The 20,175-nt window shown below is 45.2% G+C and overlaps 1 protein-coding gene across 3 annotated transcripts in view; it reads right to left on the bottom strand.

Annotated features, from left to right (window-relative positions):
• MYBBP1A (MYB binding protein 1a) overlaps nt 1–20,175 on the bottom strand; it is an 80,996-nt gene that overhangs the window by 26,235 nt on the left and 34,586 nt on the right. For all 3 annotated transcript variants that reach the window (XM_084651007.1, XM_084651009.1, XM_084651008.1), the window contains exon 23: nt 18,897–18,965. In XM_084651007.1, the coding sequence (XP_084507133.1) occupies nt 18,897–18,965 (69 nt within the window). The remainder of the gene's footprint in view (nt 1–18,896; nt 18,966–20,175) is intronic.

The following is a 20,175-nucleotide window of genomic DNA, read 5'->3' as shown; positions in this document are numbered from 1 at the left end:
AGATCAATGTCAGCGGAGACCTCACCTCCTACAAGCAACAAGTCCTGGTAACAGCCGTCCCTAATGCGTTCGTAAGGCTTTCAGCCATTCTATTCTCTTCTAGGCTACTGTAGGCCAAGAAGCCCCAACGGAGATCAGGGCTCCACTGGGCTAGGTGCTGAATACTTGCATTGCGAGAGACAGTCTCTGCCTGGAAGAGCTGAAGTGACTTGCCCAAGGTCATACAGGGAGGAGTGTGGGTAGCAGAGCCAGGGATTAAAGCCAGATCTCCTCCTACAAAGTTAGGCCAACCTAGCTACATCATTCGGGTGTGAAAAAATACCGCCCCCGAGCGATGAAGGTAAGCTAACCTAAGTCTTGGGGCAGACACCACTAGGTCAACGGAATAATTGAGTCACTGCAGTGAGTGTCTACATTGAAGCGCTACAATGGCGTCGCTGTAGCTGTTTAAGTGTAGACACAACCTCAGTCTAATCTCCTCTGAGTTATGTATTTTGGTCTGAGTTACGCATTCCTCCAGGAATGGCCAATGCGGAATGCTGCTGCAGTAGTAGTAAAAATCCCATAAAATGCACCACGGACAGTGTGCAGCGATGTACACGGGTCGGAGGAGGAATTCATTCATTCACTCAGAGGCCATAAGCTTATTCTCTGAAGCATGAAGCCTGACATAATTGCCCATCATATAACATTTTGCAAAATCCACTCTCACTAAAGCATACCAAAGGGCTGGTCATTTGCTCAAGAAGCAGCACTGGTTAATGCAATGGAAAATTTACAAGCCTAAAAACAAAATTCTCCTTGCCAAAAATTTAGTACAACAGGGTGTGTGTGGGGCAATTATGACACTTTACTCACCTGTTTAAAAAGGTTACTGAGCCAGCTGGATGGATAAGTAGAACCTTGCAGATTGATTTAATCACCATACATGAAGCATTTAAGTGGCACTTTTATCATCACATTTTACTACCTTTGAAAAGTAAGAAAATCTCACCAAATACACTCCAACCACAATTCCTAGATCTTTACGCTTTTATGATTTAAAGCACTACCATTGTTTCAGAATGAGTAATTCTGCACTGCAACCTTGAATTCTCCAAAGAAGACAGTACCTGCAGATTCCTGAGAAGTAGCTGGATGCCTTCCGCTCTAAGATCCTTTAAATAACTGACAACGGTTTGCTTATTAAAAATAATCCCATCACATACTAGACACATTTTGCTCCTACAATATGTGGAATATCTGTGTGGTGTCTCCTTGCGTGAGCAAGCTATCAATTAATGTTTTTAAGTCAACTGTTTTACACTGATCCAAAGAGTCTCTCCCTCCCTCCCAAGCTTGTCTTTAAAGCAAGTTAAACAATGTTTAGTAAACACAAGGCTTTCTGTGTTTTTATGAACAGCTGTAACACCCAGTCTCAGTGATTCCTCTCCCTAATGAAAAAAAACAACTCAGCAGGATTCATCTGCAGTTTTAGCACCCAGTCACTAGCTCAGGAATGCTGCAGCACTTGGGGAAAAACAAACGCAGATAACCAAACACCTGTTAGATAGAGAACTAACCCCACTTGGCAGAGTTAACCAGTTCAGAGAGATGGGACACTCACCAATGAGGTTCAAGGGCAATGACCTAGTAAGAGAATTCTGGCATTGCCAGCTGCTGGCAAGGGAAAAGACACTGGTGTTTCTACCCTGGACCCTGCTTCCAAGGTGCCATCTTTCACATTTTATGGATCTGAAACTTCATTCCCCAACAGCTGATAAGGATCTTTCGGTTTCTTCTACCCCACTCCAGAACCTGCTGGAAGGAGGAAGAGATCACCACCATTCTATCCCACCTCCAGTCCCTGTTTCGTTGGTCTTCTGTTTCTCTCCCCTCCTTCCTCTGCTCAGTGGCAGCAGTGTCAAGTTCTAAGTTCTTTCACTGCTGCCCCCAGGGTACTTTCACTCTGCTGCTACTTCGGGCTTGTCTATACTACACTGTTCTGCCACTTTGAACTATACGGATACAGATAAAGGAGTACAAGTCCCCCTAGCGTGCATGCAATTTTACTGCTACAAAAGCGCTTACACTGATACAGATTATTCTGGTTCAGGAAGGGGAATACGCGATACCAATATAAGGCACCTTTAACTGCTACTATTGTGTCCACACTACAGTTATGCCAATATAGGCCCCATCGGAGGGGGGGGGAAAGGGGGGGGAATGGGATCCTTAACTTTTGTAGTACACACCAGCCCCTAGCAAAGCTCTGAGCAGCTACTGAGGCACTGCAGCCGTCTGTCTGAACACGCAGGCAGACCACACTGTATCCATTCATACTCAGGAGGTTTTCCTTCACAAGCACAAAGACTAGAAGATATTCTGTTTAAATTAAAAATTTTAGCTTCTTGAGTAATTGATGACCTGGGCCCCCCACATTCATCAGAGCAAGTCCATTCGCTCCCTGCTGGAGAGAGTGGATTTTTCAAGTGTTGCTGCCATGCAGAGAGGTACAAACATTTGGATGCAATATGAAGTCTCAATTTTATATTTAAATCTCCACAGAAAGAGGAATTCCTCTCCCCACATACAGGCTAGCTTCCAAAGGCAAAGCCAGTCTACTTCTGACAAACCCAGGCAAAGAATGGTCTTTTCTGTGCAGATCCCTGCACTGCCCAAGTAATGAATTTGAGAGGGCCAACAGCTACAAAATGACAACAGGGAATCCGGAAAGTAGGAAGCTCTGAGTACAGCTATTACTTTAAACACTAGGACAGCTGTAGTCCATCCTGCTGTGGTACAGCAATGATAGTTATCTCCCAATAAAAACACAAAGGAACAACAACAACAACAACAGGAGAAGAAACACAGAACACAATATGCAGTAATAGGTGCCTTATAAATGTGGACAAGAGTAATAAGCACAAATGCCTCTGAAAGTTTGCTCTGAGGTCTTAGCAAGTATTTAAGCTCCTGGTGTGTTCTCTGCACAGTCTCAGATCTGCACGATGAGGCCAGACTTAGTGCCTTTGAGCAGAGCTTCACGACAAGCTTAGAATTAAATGCCATTAAAAAAAATCTCCTATTCATATTAATGCTCTGCTGAACACAGGAGAGCAAGCTGCTGTGCTTGTTCCCAGGCACCAGAGCCCAAACTGGACCCCAAAACACTGTCTAATGTTAGGTGCCTCTGAAAAATGTAACGATTTCGCCAACACGGGCAAGGTACATGCAGCGCTATCCATCTGCCACTTACAGTGTGTAACATTGCCCTCCGATAACTTCAAGAGCGATTCGACTGCAAACCAGGCCTAAAAAGGGCATTGTGGAATCCCACGGCCAGTCTCTCTCAGCAATTTCCGATGGAAAAATATTGCGTTCACAAGTCGAAGGATGTTTACCCCCTCCTCTTCCCCTCAATGGCCAGCCCTGCAACTCCCCCCGAGTCAAGCTGGGCTCTATTCCATCTTACACAACACCCCCACAAGTAGGGGTTCTGCTGATCAGCTTCTCAGTTACACCTGTGCAGCCCCATTGGCACAGGTGTAGCTGATCAGAACTCAGTAAACAACCATGCATACACACTGGCACAAAATCCAGTTTTGTGCTGTCACTGCAGAGCTAACAGGAGTTCAGTAACAGAAAGAGTATTTTACCATTTTTTTTTTAAAGTCAGCAGATATGCCTAATGCACACCGGAAGGAAGTGCCTTCCTGCCTCCTGGCATTTTTCAGAGTACATCGGCCATATAGTAATTCAACACAACGGACATACAGGCACCAGGACCTGCAAAATTCAAGTATTTCAGGGGGCTTCTAATATTTTTGCTTCTCTTTCACCATAGACTACTGGGCAGATGCTACTGATAAAATTACTTATGAAAAGAAAATTCACACTGATCCCCTTGCCCTCTTCCAATCCGAAATGTCTGATGAAGTTAATCAGAATAGATGTAGCAATCCATATATTGACTTCTTGTTTTGTTGAACATAAAGATTTATTTTCCCTTGAGGTAAATATTGACCGAAGCAGATGGGCCAATCAGTCTTAATATTCACCTCACCAGAAGTCAGTATCTTCTTATCCTAAAATTTAAGACGGAGGAGGGGGGAAGAGAGAGAATATACTGATGTCAGAAAGGTTTTGTGACTTGCCCAAGGTCATATGGTGAACTAGGGGCACAGCCAGGACCAACACTCTCACATGCAGATATATAGTCTCTCACTCTAGTTACAGCATCTCACTACAGGACTGGGCTCTTAGCAAAGAGTGTTGGAACTGTAAATATAAACTCTGCTGTACATCCGAAACGGGGCCACCCAGTGAAAGGTCTAGTTCTGTGCTTTCACCTTTGCCAACAGCCCAAGTGTTCAAAAACCACAAGTCAGCCTCCAAAAACGAGATTTAAAAATATACATATATATATATATCTTGTGATTTCTCCCTAGCTGGGAGCCCTAGAACCTTTTGGTTTTAAATGCAAGCAGAGATCCTCATGGAATACTGCAGTAGCTGGGGCTTCAAGAAAAAAGGTCAAATATCACAAGCCTCAGAATAGAGAGTTAGCAACCACCTCCCTCCTTACCCAGACTTTTCTTCTTGAGAAACAAGGCCCTGATCCTGCTAATGCTGAGGCACACGAGTAACTTTACACACCCGAGTAATCCCATCAAACTCCATGGAACTTCTCATGTGCCCAAAGTCATCTGCATGCCTAAGAAAGCCCTTCTCCTGCAATAAATTCTCCTCCAAACAATTCCTGAACTGGATGGCTCCTCCTGGTCCAAAATGCTGCCTTTCCATAATTCAAAGAGGCACGTGCCAGTGTTTATTTCAAGGCTATTCAAAATGAGGCTACTGCATTAAGCAACCTAGTTAAAAAGACCTTGCTAGAGCCAAATCCTCAGAGATTTAAGACCAATATACATGCAAAGAAAAAGAGTGTCCTAATTATCATTTTACCCATACATTCTCTCTCTTTCAGTTGTATTCCCCAATTCACTCAGTGAGGCTTGTGACTTTGCAATTGATGGACAGAGCTTTTCATCTCTCTCAAACTCTAACCAGCCAAATAATGAAAAATTAAAATTCAGATTCACTCAAGTATCAGTTTGGAGTTTAACATTCAAACAATTAAAAAAAAAAAATCACGCCAGTAAAGCTGCCATCTGGGAAGCAAAAGCACGGGAGCACATATTGGGCCAAATAATGCAGTTTCATCATTTAAGACAATCCCACAACCCTTAGTCCTGGAAGGAACACTATAAGGGAGGTAATGTTGCCTAGTGGATAGAGCACTGGATTAGGACATAGGAGAACGGGGGTCTCTGGCACTGGCCTGGTAAGGTAACTTGGGCAAGTCACATCAGCGCTCTGTGCCTCAGTTGCCCCATCTCGAACACAGGGATGATGACACTTTGTAAGGCACTTGGGATCTGTGGATAAAAGCATTCTATAACAGCCAGGCATTATTGTTATTACGGATGTCAGGAGGATGGCTAGCGTAAATGAGTTCAGTAACTACTCACACAAGTTGCAAGACTGAGTCCTAACTGCATCTTCTTTGGCAAAATAGGAGAGCCATAATTTTCCAGCTGCACCCACCACAGCAGCTCTCCCACTGAAGCCAGAGCACAGACAGGAATTGCTGTGCCTCACAGGGCATAAGAATACCTGGTGGTTCTGTCTGTATTACAGCCTTCCTTCACTGGCGGCCATCAGCAACACATTCCAGGCCCTGTTTACGATGGGGTAGTCAAGGCGATACAATGCTCTCTCGTCGCAGGTTGTAAGAATCTCAACTTCCTCCACCCATCAAAGGCCAAGAAAAGGGTCAGCACTGCACATATGCTCTCCCTGCCATTTTCGGCTTTGCAGTATGTGAAAGGAAAGCAGCAAGCAGAATAGTAGCCACATACAAATCTGAGAGCAAAGCAGTGATTTCTCTCCTAGGGTCTGATGCTGGTCCCATTCAAAGCAAAGACAAAACTACCAGTGACTTCAATGGAACAGGATTTGACCATAAAACCATAAAACATTCCGTACCATCTATGCCACGTAAATCCAGACGATCCAGCCATTCAGTCACCCACTGCATCAAAATAAGCAAACATAAAAGAGTCACCCCTCATTTTCTCCACACTTAATTATTAAGCATGTTACAATAGCCTTGTAACCGAACAAATTTATCCCACTTGCTCCACAAAGACCCTTCCAGTGACTGGACCAAAAGGCTTTGCTGAACAGGGGGAGCAGAATGCACAGTGGAGGATTATTCTCAAATGTGCGGCTCTTTAAAAACCCCAGATGGCAAATAGAATTCAGTAGGTTACTAAATCACTCAGACTTGCAACTTACTGCAAACTCGTCCACTGGAGACAGGTACGGCTACTACAAGCCCAGTGAATGACTCCAGCCAGGAAAGCTGGTGGAAGTTCTTGTTATCAGCTGTAACCTGTAGCACAGAAGGAAAGAGGAACCACAAACTGGTGTGCCAGAACGCATTTAACAGAGAGCCTCTATTCTGATGGAGTAACAAAAAAGAAAAACATACCCTTCCTCTATCATTGGGAAATTTGCTAGAGAAACCATCATCTTGCAATCAAATATGAAGAATCTAGCAGAGTGAATATTTTACATGCCCTAAAAACCAAAATGGAGGAGAGAACTGGGGCAGAGACCATCCTTTTGTTCTGTTTGTGTACAGCGCCTAACACAATGGGGTCCTGGTCCATGACAGGCTCCTAGATGCTCCAGCAATATAAAAATGACAGAGACAAGGTGGGTGATGTCATATCTTTTACTGGATCAACTTGGGTTGGTGAGAGAGCCAAGCTTTTAAGTGACACAAAGCTCTGCTTTATGAGAGCCTCTTGCAGACCGTGCAGCTTGAAAGTTGGTCTCTCTCACCAACAGAAGTCTCTCTAACGTCCTGGGGCCAACACAGGTACAACAACACTGCAAACAAATAAGTCATGACATACAGACAGGGCCATATTTTGGAACAGAGCTCAGCACCCCAAAATCAGTCCATTTATTTAGGTGTCTGAATGGTAGTCAAGCCCTTATTGAAAATCTGGCCCAGAGAGATGGCATGTGTCTAGTAGCTGCCAAAGGTGCTGGAGCAATAACCTAATCTCACCTGTTTTATCCACAGAGTAGGTAGCGCACAGACAGCAGCAGCAATGCAAGCTTCTCCACCTGGTCATCAAGAACCTATCAACTTGCCTCAGAAGCCTGATGCGGGGGGCCCCACCTCAAGATTGCTTCAAGCCCCCAAGTCTATCTGCCTTCACCGTCTCTGCTGAGACAGGCTAGTGCCAGTTGTGGGTTTCTGTGTGTGCCATGCAGACATTTGTCCACTGGAAAACGGATTCTGATCAACATTTGCAACAGGCCACTCAAGAGCCATCACACAGCAACCAGAATAAAAAGTTACCACCACCACTGAGGGGAAAACAGAGGTGTGAGATGATCTTTCAGAGGAGGCACACAAAGGTGTTTATGACGCTCCCAAGAGAGTTTGAATGCACAAAGTAAGCCACATCTATGGCTGAGATGTAGCACAACCCCATTTACACACCACAGTTGGTAACCAATACAGGTATGTACCACAATGGAAACTCAGGCATTGGCTCCTCTGGAATCCATGCGTATTTAAATGTTTCAAGCTCCCCTGAATGAGTTAATATGATCCTTTTTTTATTTTAAATCAGCCCAGTCGAACAGGTGAAAATAAAAGTGGCTTATAAAGCAACTCAGGCCAGAGGGCTGCATTTAAAAATGGCACAAGACATGTTTCCAAATAATATCAGAGGCTATGTATAGATTCAGCAGCATCTAATGGAAAAAAGGGTTTCTTTGAGTTTTCCTGAGGCAAACAACCGGGTGTCAAATTCACAATTCCACTGCAGAAGTGGAAGGCTGAGATGGTATACATCCACAATACAGCTCAAAAGTCTAGGAATTAAAGGCTTGATCCTGCCAGGAATACAGCACTCTGGCCCCAATCAGCAAAGCCCTTCAACACATGAATATTCCAGCTGAAGCCAAAGGGACTACTCCCATGCTTAGAGTTAAGCACATGCTTATGTGCTTTGCTGGATCAGGATCAGAGTGGCTCAGCACTGTGGGATTAACCCCTAAATTCATCTTTTCCTTCAATTCCACCCAACTGGCCTAGACCCTCTTCTCTTTAAGCAAAAGAAGGTGGGGGGGAGAAATCAAGCAGAAAACTGTAATCAGGTTTCAGTGCAGACACCCCTAACTTTTACAGATACCTCTGCTCTTAAAAAATTGTCTGCCATGATTAAAAATAAACAGAGAGGTCTACAGGCAACACTGGCTGTAATAACTGCATTGCATAAAGAACCATACCACTTCCTCTAGTTAACTGAGGCTTCCAAGAGTGCCCCTGTCTCTGCAGGACACAGTGTCAAGCCTGCCCCCTCGTGGAAGCTCTTTGAAAGAACTCTTCCCCCAGTGAAATACACAGCAAGTACCATGACTGGAACAATGCAGAGAGAAGAGAATGGAGGCTGGTTTAAATGATTGAGATCTGGGAAACATCATCTCTCACTCTTCCTCTCCTCTCAAGTAACATTTCAGAAAGAAAGGAGTACAAATGGCAACAGTACTAATCTGGGCAGGTTTCAAATTTGCTTCATTACCAATAGTAGCTTATGCAAACTATTCCATAACAAATTCTCCCTACCACCCACTGGAAAACATCTATGAAAATGCATTCAAAGTAAGGTGCATTAGTGTAATGATTCATTTGTTGATCACAGGCATGGACAGAAATATATGCCTACCCAGAGAGGTGCCAGCTTTTGAGGCTGTGCGGCTCTTTAGCTGTACTTACCGTGTTAAAATTTAATTACTCCTCAACTTAAAAAACTCATATGAAACAAACTGTTCAGATACACTGTCATCCAGCCAAGACCACTTTTGGCACGGTTTAGGGATCATTTTTCACTCTCATGGCGAAGGCAGCATTGGCACAGAATTACTTGGATTCTGCAAAGTTTATCTACATACATTAGAGCTCTTAAAGGAGGCTCCGGAGACACCAAGAATAATCAGTAACTTGCCTAAAGTATAGTCTAGATTAAATACATTTTCAAGTGTTTCCCATCATGGGCTGCTTTAGAAAATGTATTTTGAAACAGTGATGAATACATTATATATATATGACAAAAGGTCACATTTTGAGCTCCACCTCCATGCCAATTGAAGCCTCAATGCTCCAAGGAAAGTGATTTTTTTTTTTTTTTTTTTTTGTTTCATGTCAGCAATGCACTTACTTGAAGGCCTTGAAGAATTCTAGCCAAATCACTCAAGGACAAGAAACTTGTGTTTGCTGGACAAGTAAAATATCTTTCTGTTTCCCTGGCTCACCCCTGCATCTTTAGTCTCCACAGAGAAAAGGCAGGTGAGTCACCTTTGCACCTCACCTGGTACATTTGTGTCTATGCCAAAATGCTGAGGTGAACACAAAGGCTCCAGATTACTGTGTAAGCTATAGCTCAGGAAAGCTTATGCTCAAATAAATTTGTTAGTCTCTAAGGTGCCACAAGTCCTCCTTTTCTTTTTGCGAATACAGACTAACATGGCTGCTACTCTGAAACCTGTGTTTAAACAAACACACAGCACAAACTGCACAACACACACAATGATGAATATTTGCCGGACAAACAGGCCATTGACCATGCATTACTCCATTAGCCCAGACTTGGAAAAAGGTCTTGAGATTGGGAATCCTACAGCTTTCCACTGAGACACTCAATAAGGGGACTTATTCCTATCCATGGTAATGGATGTTTTTGTAGGATGAACTCTTCTCCATTAGGAAACAGACTGAGATCAGAAACTAACGTCACACAGGCCACTGAACCATCATCAAAACCCACCTGAGTAAATTCAAGCTATGAGCAAAAGGTTCTTTTTCCCCACTGCCAGTACAGAGCCATCATCCAGTTGCCCAAAGCCTTTCCGCGTTAGAAGGTTCATTAAAGCTTAAAATGACTGACTGGATCAGCCTTTCAAAGAGAAGTCTTCACTACAGACATTGCCTCACCCCAAGAGATTTAGAGTACGCGCATGGGCATCTTTCGAGACAGTCAAACACTTTCTACTTAGTTTCTCTTTGGAAAATGGCAGGGAAAATTACTTAAGCCCTCATGAAAGGCTCAGTGCTCGGTTTGTACACGCCCCTAAATGCCCCTCACCAAAATTTTCTGAACACCAAGCACATTTTGCTACTGTCTCAACTGAATGCATCAACCGTCTAATCCAGACCAAAGGCTCTGCTTGGATGACGGCAACAGACCCAGGGCTGGTCGACGCAGGGCACTATGATGAATTAACTAACCCTGGGAAGTTACCACACTTAAATTAAACTACATTCAACCCATGCATGGATGTTCTCATTCAGAAATAAAGTGGCCTTCAGTTCACTGTGGTTTAATCCTACTTGGCGGAATGAGAGCCCTCGATGGGGGGGTCCTAAATGTGCTTTAATTGAGGTGCATTCTTCACAGATTAGTCAGTTTGTTTGTATTTCTCTAAATGTTCCCATATACACAAGTCCCTAGAGTAATGACAGCACATAAGCACCAGTGTAGGTATATTGCTAAGAGAAGTTGGGCTCATGGTCAAAGCCCTGGACTGACACTCAGGAGATCTGGGTTTCATTCCCAGCTCTGCCACAGACTTGTTATTTTATGTTGAGCAAATCACTTACTCTCTCAGTTCACCCATCAGTAAAAAGGGGATAAACAGCACTTTCTGTCTTCCACTCTCTCTTTGTCCTATTTGGATAGTAAGCTCTTCATCGCAGGCAGTCTCTTATGTACATGTACATTGCCTATAGCACAACAAAGCCTCGATCTCTGCCGCAGCCTTGAAGTGGTCCCATCGTACAAAGAATGATCAGACTTTTCTCTTTTTCAGCCCTTTCCACAACGATGCTCAAGGGGCTTTAACAAACAACACATTAATAGTTTCAGAGGGATGCACCCAAAGCCACGGGCAGTTACTCAACTCAGTGTTACTTCAGCTACTTTCACAATGTATTGACACTGCTAAAAATAAAGCAGGAAGCCATTTCTCACCTGACAGTCAGGAGAGCTCTGTGAAATACACACCTCAATCCCCTGTTCATACTCTGCCAGCCCAACATGCAAAAACAATTCTTTCAGGAGTTCACTGAAACACAATTCTTCATGCAGTGAAACAAAGCACAAGGAAGCAATCCGAAGGTCAAGTTCCCCGAGGCAACAATTGCATTAGGGAAGTAGGAGGGAAATGAACCCATGCACGTATATTTCAAAATAGAATTTAAAAGAAGAAGGAGCTCAGTGCTCATCGAAACTGTCAGGCTGACAGCACTAGAAGCCAAGGTCCCATATAGTCAACAAAACAGCAGAGACAGCAGCATGCCTCCCACGCTTGTTAATATGCCACACACATTCTGCTTAACTAATTGCAAGTGTCGGAACTGCCAACAGACCCATACGCACCAGAAGTTCAATGCAATTCATTAGTGGCAGGTTAGTTCAAAGGTCTGACACAAGCAGTTTCACTGGCGGCATAAGACATGGTATTATTTTCCTGTGCTAATGTGTGTGATCAAAGAACCTCCTGCTAGCTGCCACTTCTGCTTGTCCTACCTTTGTGCGTGCGCATGTGTAAAAAGGAATCTGAAACCGTACAGGTACATACCACTCAGTGTAAGGACAGTCGTCGCGGCCGTCACTGCATGCAGGCTGTTTCCATACAAACACGGAGCCTGATCCTACAGCAACTGTGCCACTAGTTTCAGTGGATGCAGGATCAAGGTTAGCTGGCAGTATTTTCAAGTGCTCAGCACCCAGAACTGCATCGAACAAGCTGAGCCCTAAGGAAGATTTGGCCTATAACGGTAATTATTGCTCTGACTTGTAAGAAAGCCTTACAGATACATACACATGCAAGCAGGTCTATAGGCTCAATGAATAATCCTTTGCCATCCAGAATTTGTTTAAACAAATTTTTATTAAAAAGTCCCTATTGCTAGCAGCAGCAGCAGCATTAAATTAACACCCCAATAAACATGCAATAGGCCATATTCCTAGAGGTCATTAGAGTGAAGATCTAAATTACCTATACATATGGCCTCAGGGGCAATGGTAGAAAGCGCTGCAAGAAAAGCAACTAACAAAAGAACTGAAAGATTTTTAAGCCTTTGTGAATTTTTATAAATTTAAAAAGCACAGCCCACTCCCCCCAGCCCTTGAAGGGAAATTAAGCTTTGAAAGACACTGTAGAGGGAGCAGCTGCCAAGCACTACCAAGCAGAAGGGGGTTCATTTCAACAGCTTGCAGATTTTTAGCCTCAGGATGGGCATGTCTGGAGCATCAGTCCCTGTTCTTTTGTGGCTAGCTCAGAAGAAAACACAGCATTCGGAATGTGACCACTGTATCCAACTACAAATGTCAATGCTTTGTACTCCATCAGAGGGTCTCAGAGCACTGTACGAACAGGAAGGAAATACATTTCACACCTTACAGTAATTTCATTGAGATCACATTTCCCTAGTTTGCTTATGAGAATCTCATGGGGGACTGTGCCAAAAGCCTTACTAAAATCAAAATACATCACATCTACTGCTTCCCCCCTACCCACTAGGCCAGAAACCCTGACAAAGGGTTAATATAGGTTGATTTGGTATTATTTGTTCTTGACAAATCCATGCTGGCTATTCCTTAGATCCCTGTTATCTTCTAGGCGCTTACTAACTGATTGTTTGATAATTTGTTCCAGTCTCCTGCCAGGTATCCAAGTTAGGCTGACTGGTCTATAATTCCTTTCTTCGATGGGAGTAACACTCATGGAATTACAGGCCTTATCTAATCACACAAGTTGCGCTGGTTTAAACGTGAACTGGTTTCAAAACAGACTGATGGACTGGTACAAACCACTCTCCATACATTTCTACCAGTTTAAAATTGGCTATAATTTAGCTTGTCTGCAAATTTACCAACACAGGCTAGACCCCCTATGAGCCAGGTTTATATTGATTTAAGAGCTCCCACCCACAATATGATGCACCTACTTCCACAGATCTCAAAGTGCTTTACAAAGGAGATGAGCATCATCAGTTCATATCGCAGGTAGGGAAACTGAAGCCCTGAGAGAGAAGTGACTTGCACACAAAGTTGCACCATTTTAAATGAATCAGTTTAAAAACCACATATTTCACTCAACTGGTGCATCTTTATATGCAGACAAGGCCCCATTTTCCAGAACCCCCTCCCCCAAATCCCTCCAGGAAAGAGCCGGTTCTGTAGTAATTATAAGGAGGTGTGACAGATTTCTGTTACCAATCTGCCTGAGGCGTCAGGTGATCAGGCTAAGGCCGTGAGATCATTTGGGGAGGAGATGACGGAACACACCAAGTGTCTAAATTTTAAAGCTTTGTTAATATAATAATAAAACAGCGGCGGGGGGGGGGCTGTTTCCCCATGTCACTCAAAGGAAGGAAGAAAGTGTTAGTGCTCCAGGCCTTAAGCAACTTTCATACTCACACACGCACTACCCAAGGCTGGCCAAGCCTGGGTGTAACGTAAAAGAAGAGGGGGGGAGGAGGGGACGGGAGTTCTTATCCTGTGCGCACAGGTCATCCAGGTCCCCTGTTGATCTCTGATTTGCCTCAGCTCTCGGAAGGGTTTTTAAGTCCTGGGTTCTTTTGGGGGCGTTTCGTTCAGAGACCTCTGTTCCCCGTGCTCTTTGTACCAGTCCAAAACGGGTCTCTGTGGCCTCCCCAGCTTTCCGAAAACACATCAGTTCCAGGAACGCGAGACTTTGTTTTCCCCCCCATTCTGCTGGCCTTCGCCATCTCGTTCGTTTTTGCAATCTCTGCAGTCCTGCTCAGCTTAGTTCTCCCCTTTTCTTACGGCTGGCTGGGGTTGGCTAAGATATGAATACAGCTGCAGACTTCTCGTGGGGCTCCATGACCTTGGACTGGGGCCAGTGTCTTATCTTCAGACTGAGCTAGCTGAAGTATTGAGTTAACCCATTTTCTGCTCTCTTCCCCTCTCCCGCTTTGGCCTCTCACAGCCTGCAAAGGAATCTTCCACTCCACACTTACACCTTTGACACTCCCCAAAATGCTTTGTGATGCTTGTAACAGCATTAGCAACATGCAGTGCTGATCTGCCTTCCCAGGGAACCCCCTGGGGGGAGGGAGGGGCTGTGGGGGTGTGACAGAGGGTCAATGCAATGTACTTATTAGGTATTTCTATGGCCCTCATTACTATAGTGATTATGAGCACCTCACAATCTGATGTATTTATCCCCACAATACCCCTGTGCAGGATGTACCATTATCCATATTTCACCCATGAGGAACATGAGATTAAATGACTTGCCCCAAGTCTTGGAGGAAGCGTGTGGCAGAGCAGGGCCTTGAACCCAGGTCTTCTAAGTCTCAGACTAGCACCCAAACCACTGGGCCATCCTTTTTCTGCATCTGGCATAGTTTCTTCTCTTCAAAAGAACCTTCAATCATTGATCTGCACTGATGAGTTTCCTAAACGAAGCCTGCTGCATTAAAAATATCCAGCATTGTCTCAAGAGCCTGTACCAGGTCTCCCAACCCAATTCCGCTCCAACAATTGGAATGGTTTTGTAAATGCTATGTAAATGTACACACACCCCAGCTATGCATTGGGTCTACAAATGGATTGCTATTATTTAAACATTGTGCTACTGCCTAGAGGCTGACCAGGGCAGAGCTGCTTTGTACTAAGCCCCGAACAAACACAGAAAGCCTGCTCTGTGTGTGTCTGTCTCTCTCACCTCCCTCCCCATACACAGAGGGTTACCACTGAAACAGAAGGTGTTACCCATTATTAGTAGCTCAACTCCTTGTATGAAAATAGCACCAGAGGCCCTGCAGCAAAAGCAGGGCCCCATTCTGCTAGGCACCATACACACCCTAGAGAAAGTCCCCACCCTGAAGAACTTACAGTCTAAACAGACAAGCCAGACAAAAAATGGGAGAGGAGCAGAAAGGGGAAGTGATTTGCCCCAGGGCACCCAGCAGGCCAGAGGCCTAGCCAAAAACAGAACCCACGTTTCCTGACACCCAATATACTAAATACAAGACCATGCCATGTTGTCTCTCCACATTGAGGGTTCAGCTGAACAAATCCACTAGAGCAGGGGTTCTCAAACTGGGGGTCGGGACCCCTCAGGGGGGTCACAAGGTTATTACATGGGGGGGAGGGGTCATGAGCTGTCAGCCTCCACCCCAAACCCTGCTTTGCCTCCAGCATTTATAATGTGTTAAATATATTTAAAAGTGTTTTTAATTTATAAGGGGGGGGAGGGGGATCGCACTCAGAGGCTGGCTATGTGAAAGGGATCACCAGTACAAAAGTTTGAAAACCATTGCACTATAGGACCCCCCACTCCCCCACCCCACCCAGGGTAACGGGCCTCACGCCCCTTTCACCATAAACTAACTGTAGACGTTAACACAAAAGTCCAAACCCAGGTCTGACTCACCCTGTTCTTTGGCACAAGTCCTTCCTGCAGGCTCTGGCTGGGACATTCTGCCTAGCAGCAGAACAGCAGATGATAGCCTGCTGGGTTAATTGACAGGCTAACGAGAGACACCTGTCAGCAGACCCAATCGCTTCTGAATGCCCTACAGATACTGAATATATCCCTGCAGAAAGTACAAGGTCTCCTCACAGCGACAAGGGGTCAGAGTCTGTGGAACTCAAATCGTTGAGGTCAAGGATTCAACAAGATTCAAGGCCATTCATATGGCTATCAAGAATATTCAGATTTATCATAGCATTGACATTTATCATAACATCTGACACTGGAGACCAGACACTCCACCAGATGGACCTCGGCTCAGTTCTAGTCCAGCAAATCCTATGTTCCTAGGTACAGTCCAGGGTGAGCCAAAGATGGCTTTACTCCACTTTTTCACCTCCTGGATTCTGGGGCAGAATAGCGCTGTGTATAAGTGAGATCCTCCATGGAGCTGTTCTAATTCATGAGTTTCCCAAGGGAAGCTCAGAACAGCACCAAGTGCAATGCAAATGTCCCCTCCTGCCCTCCTGTGCCCAGCACCCTGTAGCCAGACAGCCAGCCCCCACCCTCAGACCAGCATTGCTGGAAACACAGGAGGAAGCCGGAACAGGGCACTTAACATATATTCCAGCACAGCCTTTGAAGCTGTGAAAGCACAGGTGTGCTGCTACAATGTGCCTCTGGGAACAGATACGACGATTAAGCTCACAGCAGGCAGAGGCCCTGTGACAGACATGGCTCTTAGCCCCTACTAAATAGCGTGATGCGCACACACACCAACATCCTAGGTGGGAAAATATTTACCCTGATAAAAGAAATGTCCAGTAGTCGACACTTATTGTTTCTCTCCCTTGCAAGTGTAAACTACTCTTGCGAAAGCTGGCGTCACCCCGACAGACCAGCCTCAATTTGGCATAAGAAAGGAGAAAGAGAATAAAGGAGTACAGAGGTATAAGTAGGGGACCTACAGCACCATGATTTTTGAGTGCTTTTCACTATCTATCTGCTGGTCAGATAAGTGACAGCCTCCCAAGGCTTCTGCAGCTAAGAGGGTCCCTACGCCTTGTCCCTTATTCGTCTTTCCGCGGAATTGAGTGACCGATCCTGGCTTGGCACCGCTGGAATCGAGAGATGCAAGGAGGGTAAGAAGCACCCACACCTGATCTCCTATCTTTAGTGTACACATATTTTGAAATAGAGCTCTATACTTTGTTTTCTTTCTTTGGGATTGTGGCTTCAGTTTTGTAACTTGTTTGTGTGTGTAACATCTCTACATTTAAATAAGTAGGCACTAGCAATTTTGTAACCACATGATTAGAATCTAGCTTAATAAATTTTGGTAACCATTTGTGCATAAGCCTGACTTGTTTTCTCTGGTTTACTGTAAAGCAGCCAACACAATTAAAGAACCTCAGCCGTTTTGGCTCTAAAGCCTGGCCATTAGGTGAGAGTACTAAGAGCCTAGTGTTGAGTTGTGCCGCCTCCACAGGGCAAACTCTTGGGGCACCTGTCAGTCAATCCTGGCTGCCCGCTGCGAAGGAGCTCTGAGCTCTAGCAGTTAAAGTCACGGGTGGTTAGGACCTTGGGGCATCCGTCAGCCTAGCCCGGGCTGCCCGCCACGAAGGGACAGTGCGTCCTAGCAGTTAAAGTCACGGATGGTATAAACGGGCATAGCTGGCACCTCACCAAACATCCTTGGCAGTCGGCTAACACACCCCCCCCATCTCTAGCACACCACCTACACTATAGGTAAGGGGACGGGATTCCCTTTGGGCCACATCCCTAGACAAAATAAAGCCAGTCTGCATCAGGAAGGGAGGATTTAACAGAAGGCACCCCCCACCCCCACCCCACACACACGCGGACTGAAATTTTGACTGTAAGAAGCCAAACGTCCTGAGATGAATGCAGCCTGGGTAATTCGGGGGGCTGACTGCAGTGAGTTACCTGCTACTCCAGACTCCAAAAAAACACTTCACCAGGCTGTTCTTTATCAGCACAGTGTAGCCCAGTCCATGTTCTCTCCCCTCCCACGCACCCAGAGCCAAGAGTCCTTCCACTAAATAGACTCTTGAAATGAAGCTCACACATTACCACGGGAATCCCTACAGGAAAGAGATGTTATTCCCCATGGAAGAAGCCGAGATAGTAACACAAACGAAGCCCTCTGCTAGGGATGCTGCACGGTCTCTCGGGGACAGAACCAAGAACGTGCTTCTATTAATTAATTTGCTTGTTATTAACAGGGCCCATTCTCATTTTCATCCACCAAAGTCACTTTGGGTCTGATTCTCATTTACACCAAGGTCACTCTGGCAGCGCACAGGGGCCTTTCAGAGTGAGTTAACTTCATTTACACTGGCAACCTCAGGCAGCCTTAGTATAGAGGAGTATCTGGCCCTTCGTGTTTTAATTCCATTGCTGTTAATGATCAAATAATAACAAAGTAAGGTCACTCCAGGCTGTGGGTTTCTAAGCCAGATGCACTTTGCAGCAAAGGAAGGGAGTGTTAGAGAGACTACGCCACTGGCCTAGAGGGGTTTTCAGAGGAGGCACTCAGATGTCACAGTGATGGCTGCAGGTATAAAAGTCCTGACAGACAGGCTTCGATCGCACGGGCGTGAAGCAGCCTCAGTGGGCAGTCATCCCGGTCACGTTCTATCAAGAAGGCAACACACATATAGCAAAGCCCGGCTCACACAATTAACCTGAAAAAAAAACAGTTCCATAGACTAGGGGCTTGCCAACGAAACACAGAACTACGTGACCGGGGAAGAAGAGGATAGCCGCAGCTGGGTCGCTGAGGAGAAGGCATTGCCTGGAGGGCATATGGGGCTTAAGGCAGGTGCAGGAGGCCAAGCTTGGGATTGCAGGCCCTTGACATTAGGAAGCAGATATTTCCTAATATGATGAGTTAACAAAAGGAGCTTCTGACCCACAAAGCGTCAAGCTGTGATTCAAAGGCAAGGCAAATCAGGCACCTTCTGCAAGACCACCAGCTCAGGGCTGCGAGGGGAGCACTCCTGTGAGGTGCCAAGCACCCTGATGGCACTAATGAGTAAAAAGCAGGAGTGAAAAAGCTCAGTAGCTGAGAGAATACAGGGGAGCGACCAGGAAAATACAAAACCTCAGAATCTACCTCATATACCCACAGTGGGAAAGCAAGAGCCACAAGAGAACACTCCTTGGGAAGCCCACTTTGCAGAACAGGGCAATTCCAAAGCCAGCAATACATCTATGAAGCATCAGCCGAGCCAGCACGATTAAGTGCCATCTCCAAATTGCTGTTGAACACAGCTTTGCTTCCTTGTTTTCCTTCTTACCTGCTGATGCTGCCTTGCTCCTGCTGTGATAGACTTCACGAGGGTGTCTATTAACGGTTTACACATGACCTGTAACAAAGAAAGACCCGGCCATTAGTGACTTGCTGCAAAACCTAGTTTGCTTGTTTGTTTTTTTAAAAAAGGCCTAAATTTTAGTCAGCTATTGTGTATGTTGATTCAGCACCCGGTTACTGGAAAGGTAACCAGCTTTGCTCACAACAACTCTGGGCAAAGCCTTAGCTCTACTGAAGTCAGTGGCAAAACTCCCACTGTCTTCAATAGGGCCCCAATTTCATGCTCTGTCTTTTGACTGGTACTGTGGGCTTAAGCCCAGATCCTGCCAACATTTTAGGCACCTCTACAATCCCACTGACGCATGGGAATACCCAGAGTTAGGGTTTGTCTACAAAGGGAATTATTCCTGATTAATTCCGTGTGTGGATGCTCTAATTCTGGAACAGAGTGCCTTATTCCGAATTAGCTTAATCCACTTTGCAAGTGCTTAATCCTGCTTTAAAGTCACACCCTAACCTAATTTATTCCGGATTAGTTTTCATGAGTAGACAAGCCCTTGGAATGGAGAATACTAAAAAAAATAAAAGCAAACAAGAGTGTTGGAAGGGATACTGAATATCATGCTTCATGGTGAAATCAGCCTGCAACTAATGCGGGTCAGGGAGAGTTTCCCTGTGGACAGGTTATTCCATAATTGCCCACTGCGGAGTTTCTTGCACCTTCCTCTGAAAAAGCAGGTATTCCCCACTGTCAGTGAGAGGTTACCAGACTAGTGGACCTGAAGTCTGAGGTCAATCTGGCAACTCCTATGTCTCTAAATGAATCCTTCCAGCTTCACGAGCATTAAGAATCCAAAGAGAACAATGCAAACAAGAAGGGTGCACAAATATCTTGCTCAAACATCTGTGATTTCATGTATAAATAATTGTAATGCTTTGCTCTGACCAAGCACCTTGTCCATCAGAGCACTCGCAGTTTTTTGCTATAGAATGGACCCCTCCTGAACTCTTTGTGTGGTTATTAAAAACCGTAGAGACTCAGGAGGCAACTCAGACCCGTGACTCAGTGAATGAACAGGCCGGGCAACAGGTTAAACTGAAACTGAACATCCCAACACCCTGGTAAACCATCACCTTTAAATGGACAAAAATCAGAAACGAAGGTTATGGGGATGATCCTGAAAGCAATTCCGTGCCCTTAGATCCTGGTGCCTCCAATGGGAGCCCAGAGCACTTGGCATGTTGCAGAATCGGGTCTTAAGCAA

Source organism: Lepidochelys olivacea (assembly GCF_965140295.1).
Source record: "Lepidochelys olivacea isolate rLepOli2 genome assembly, chromosome: 17".
NCBI classification, from domain to species: domain Eukaryota; kingdom Metazoa; phylum Chordata; order Testudines; family Cheloniidae; genus Lepidochelys; species Lepidochelys olivacea.
The sequence above is the reverse complement of the archived record's forward strand: the minus strand, read 5'-3'. Positions and strand labels throughout refer to the sequence as shown.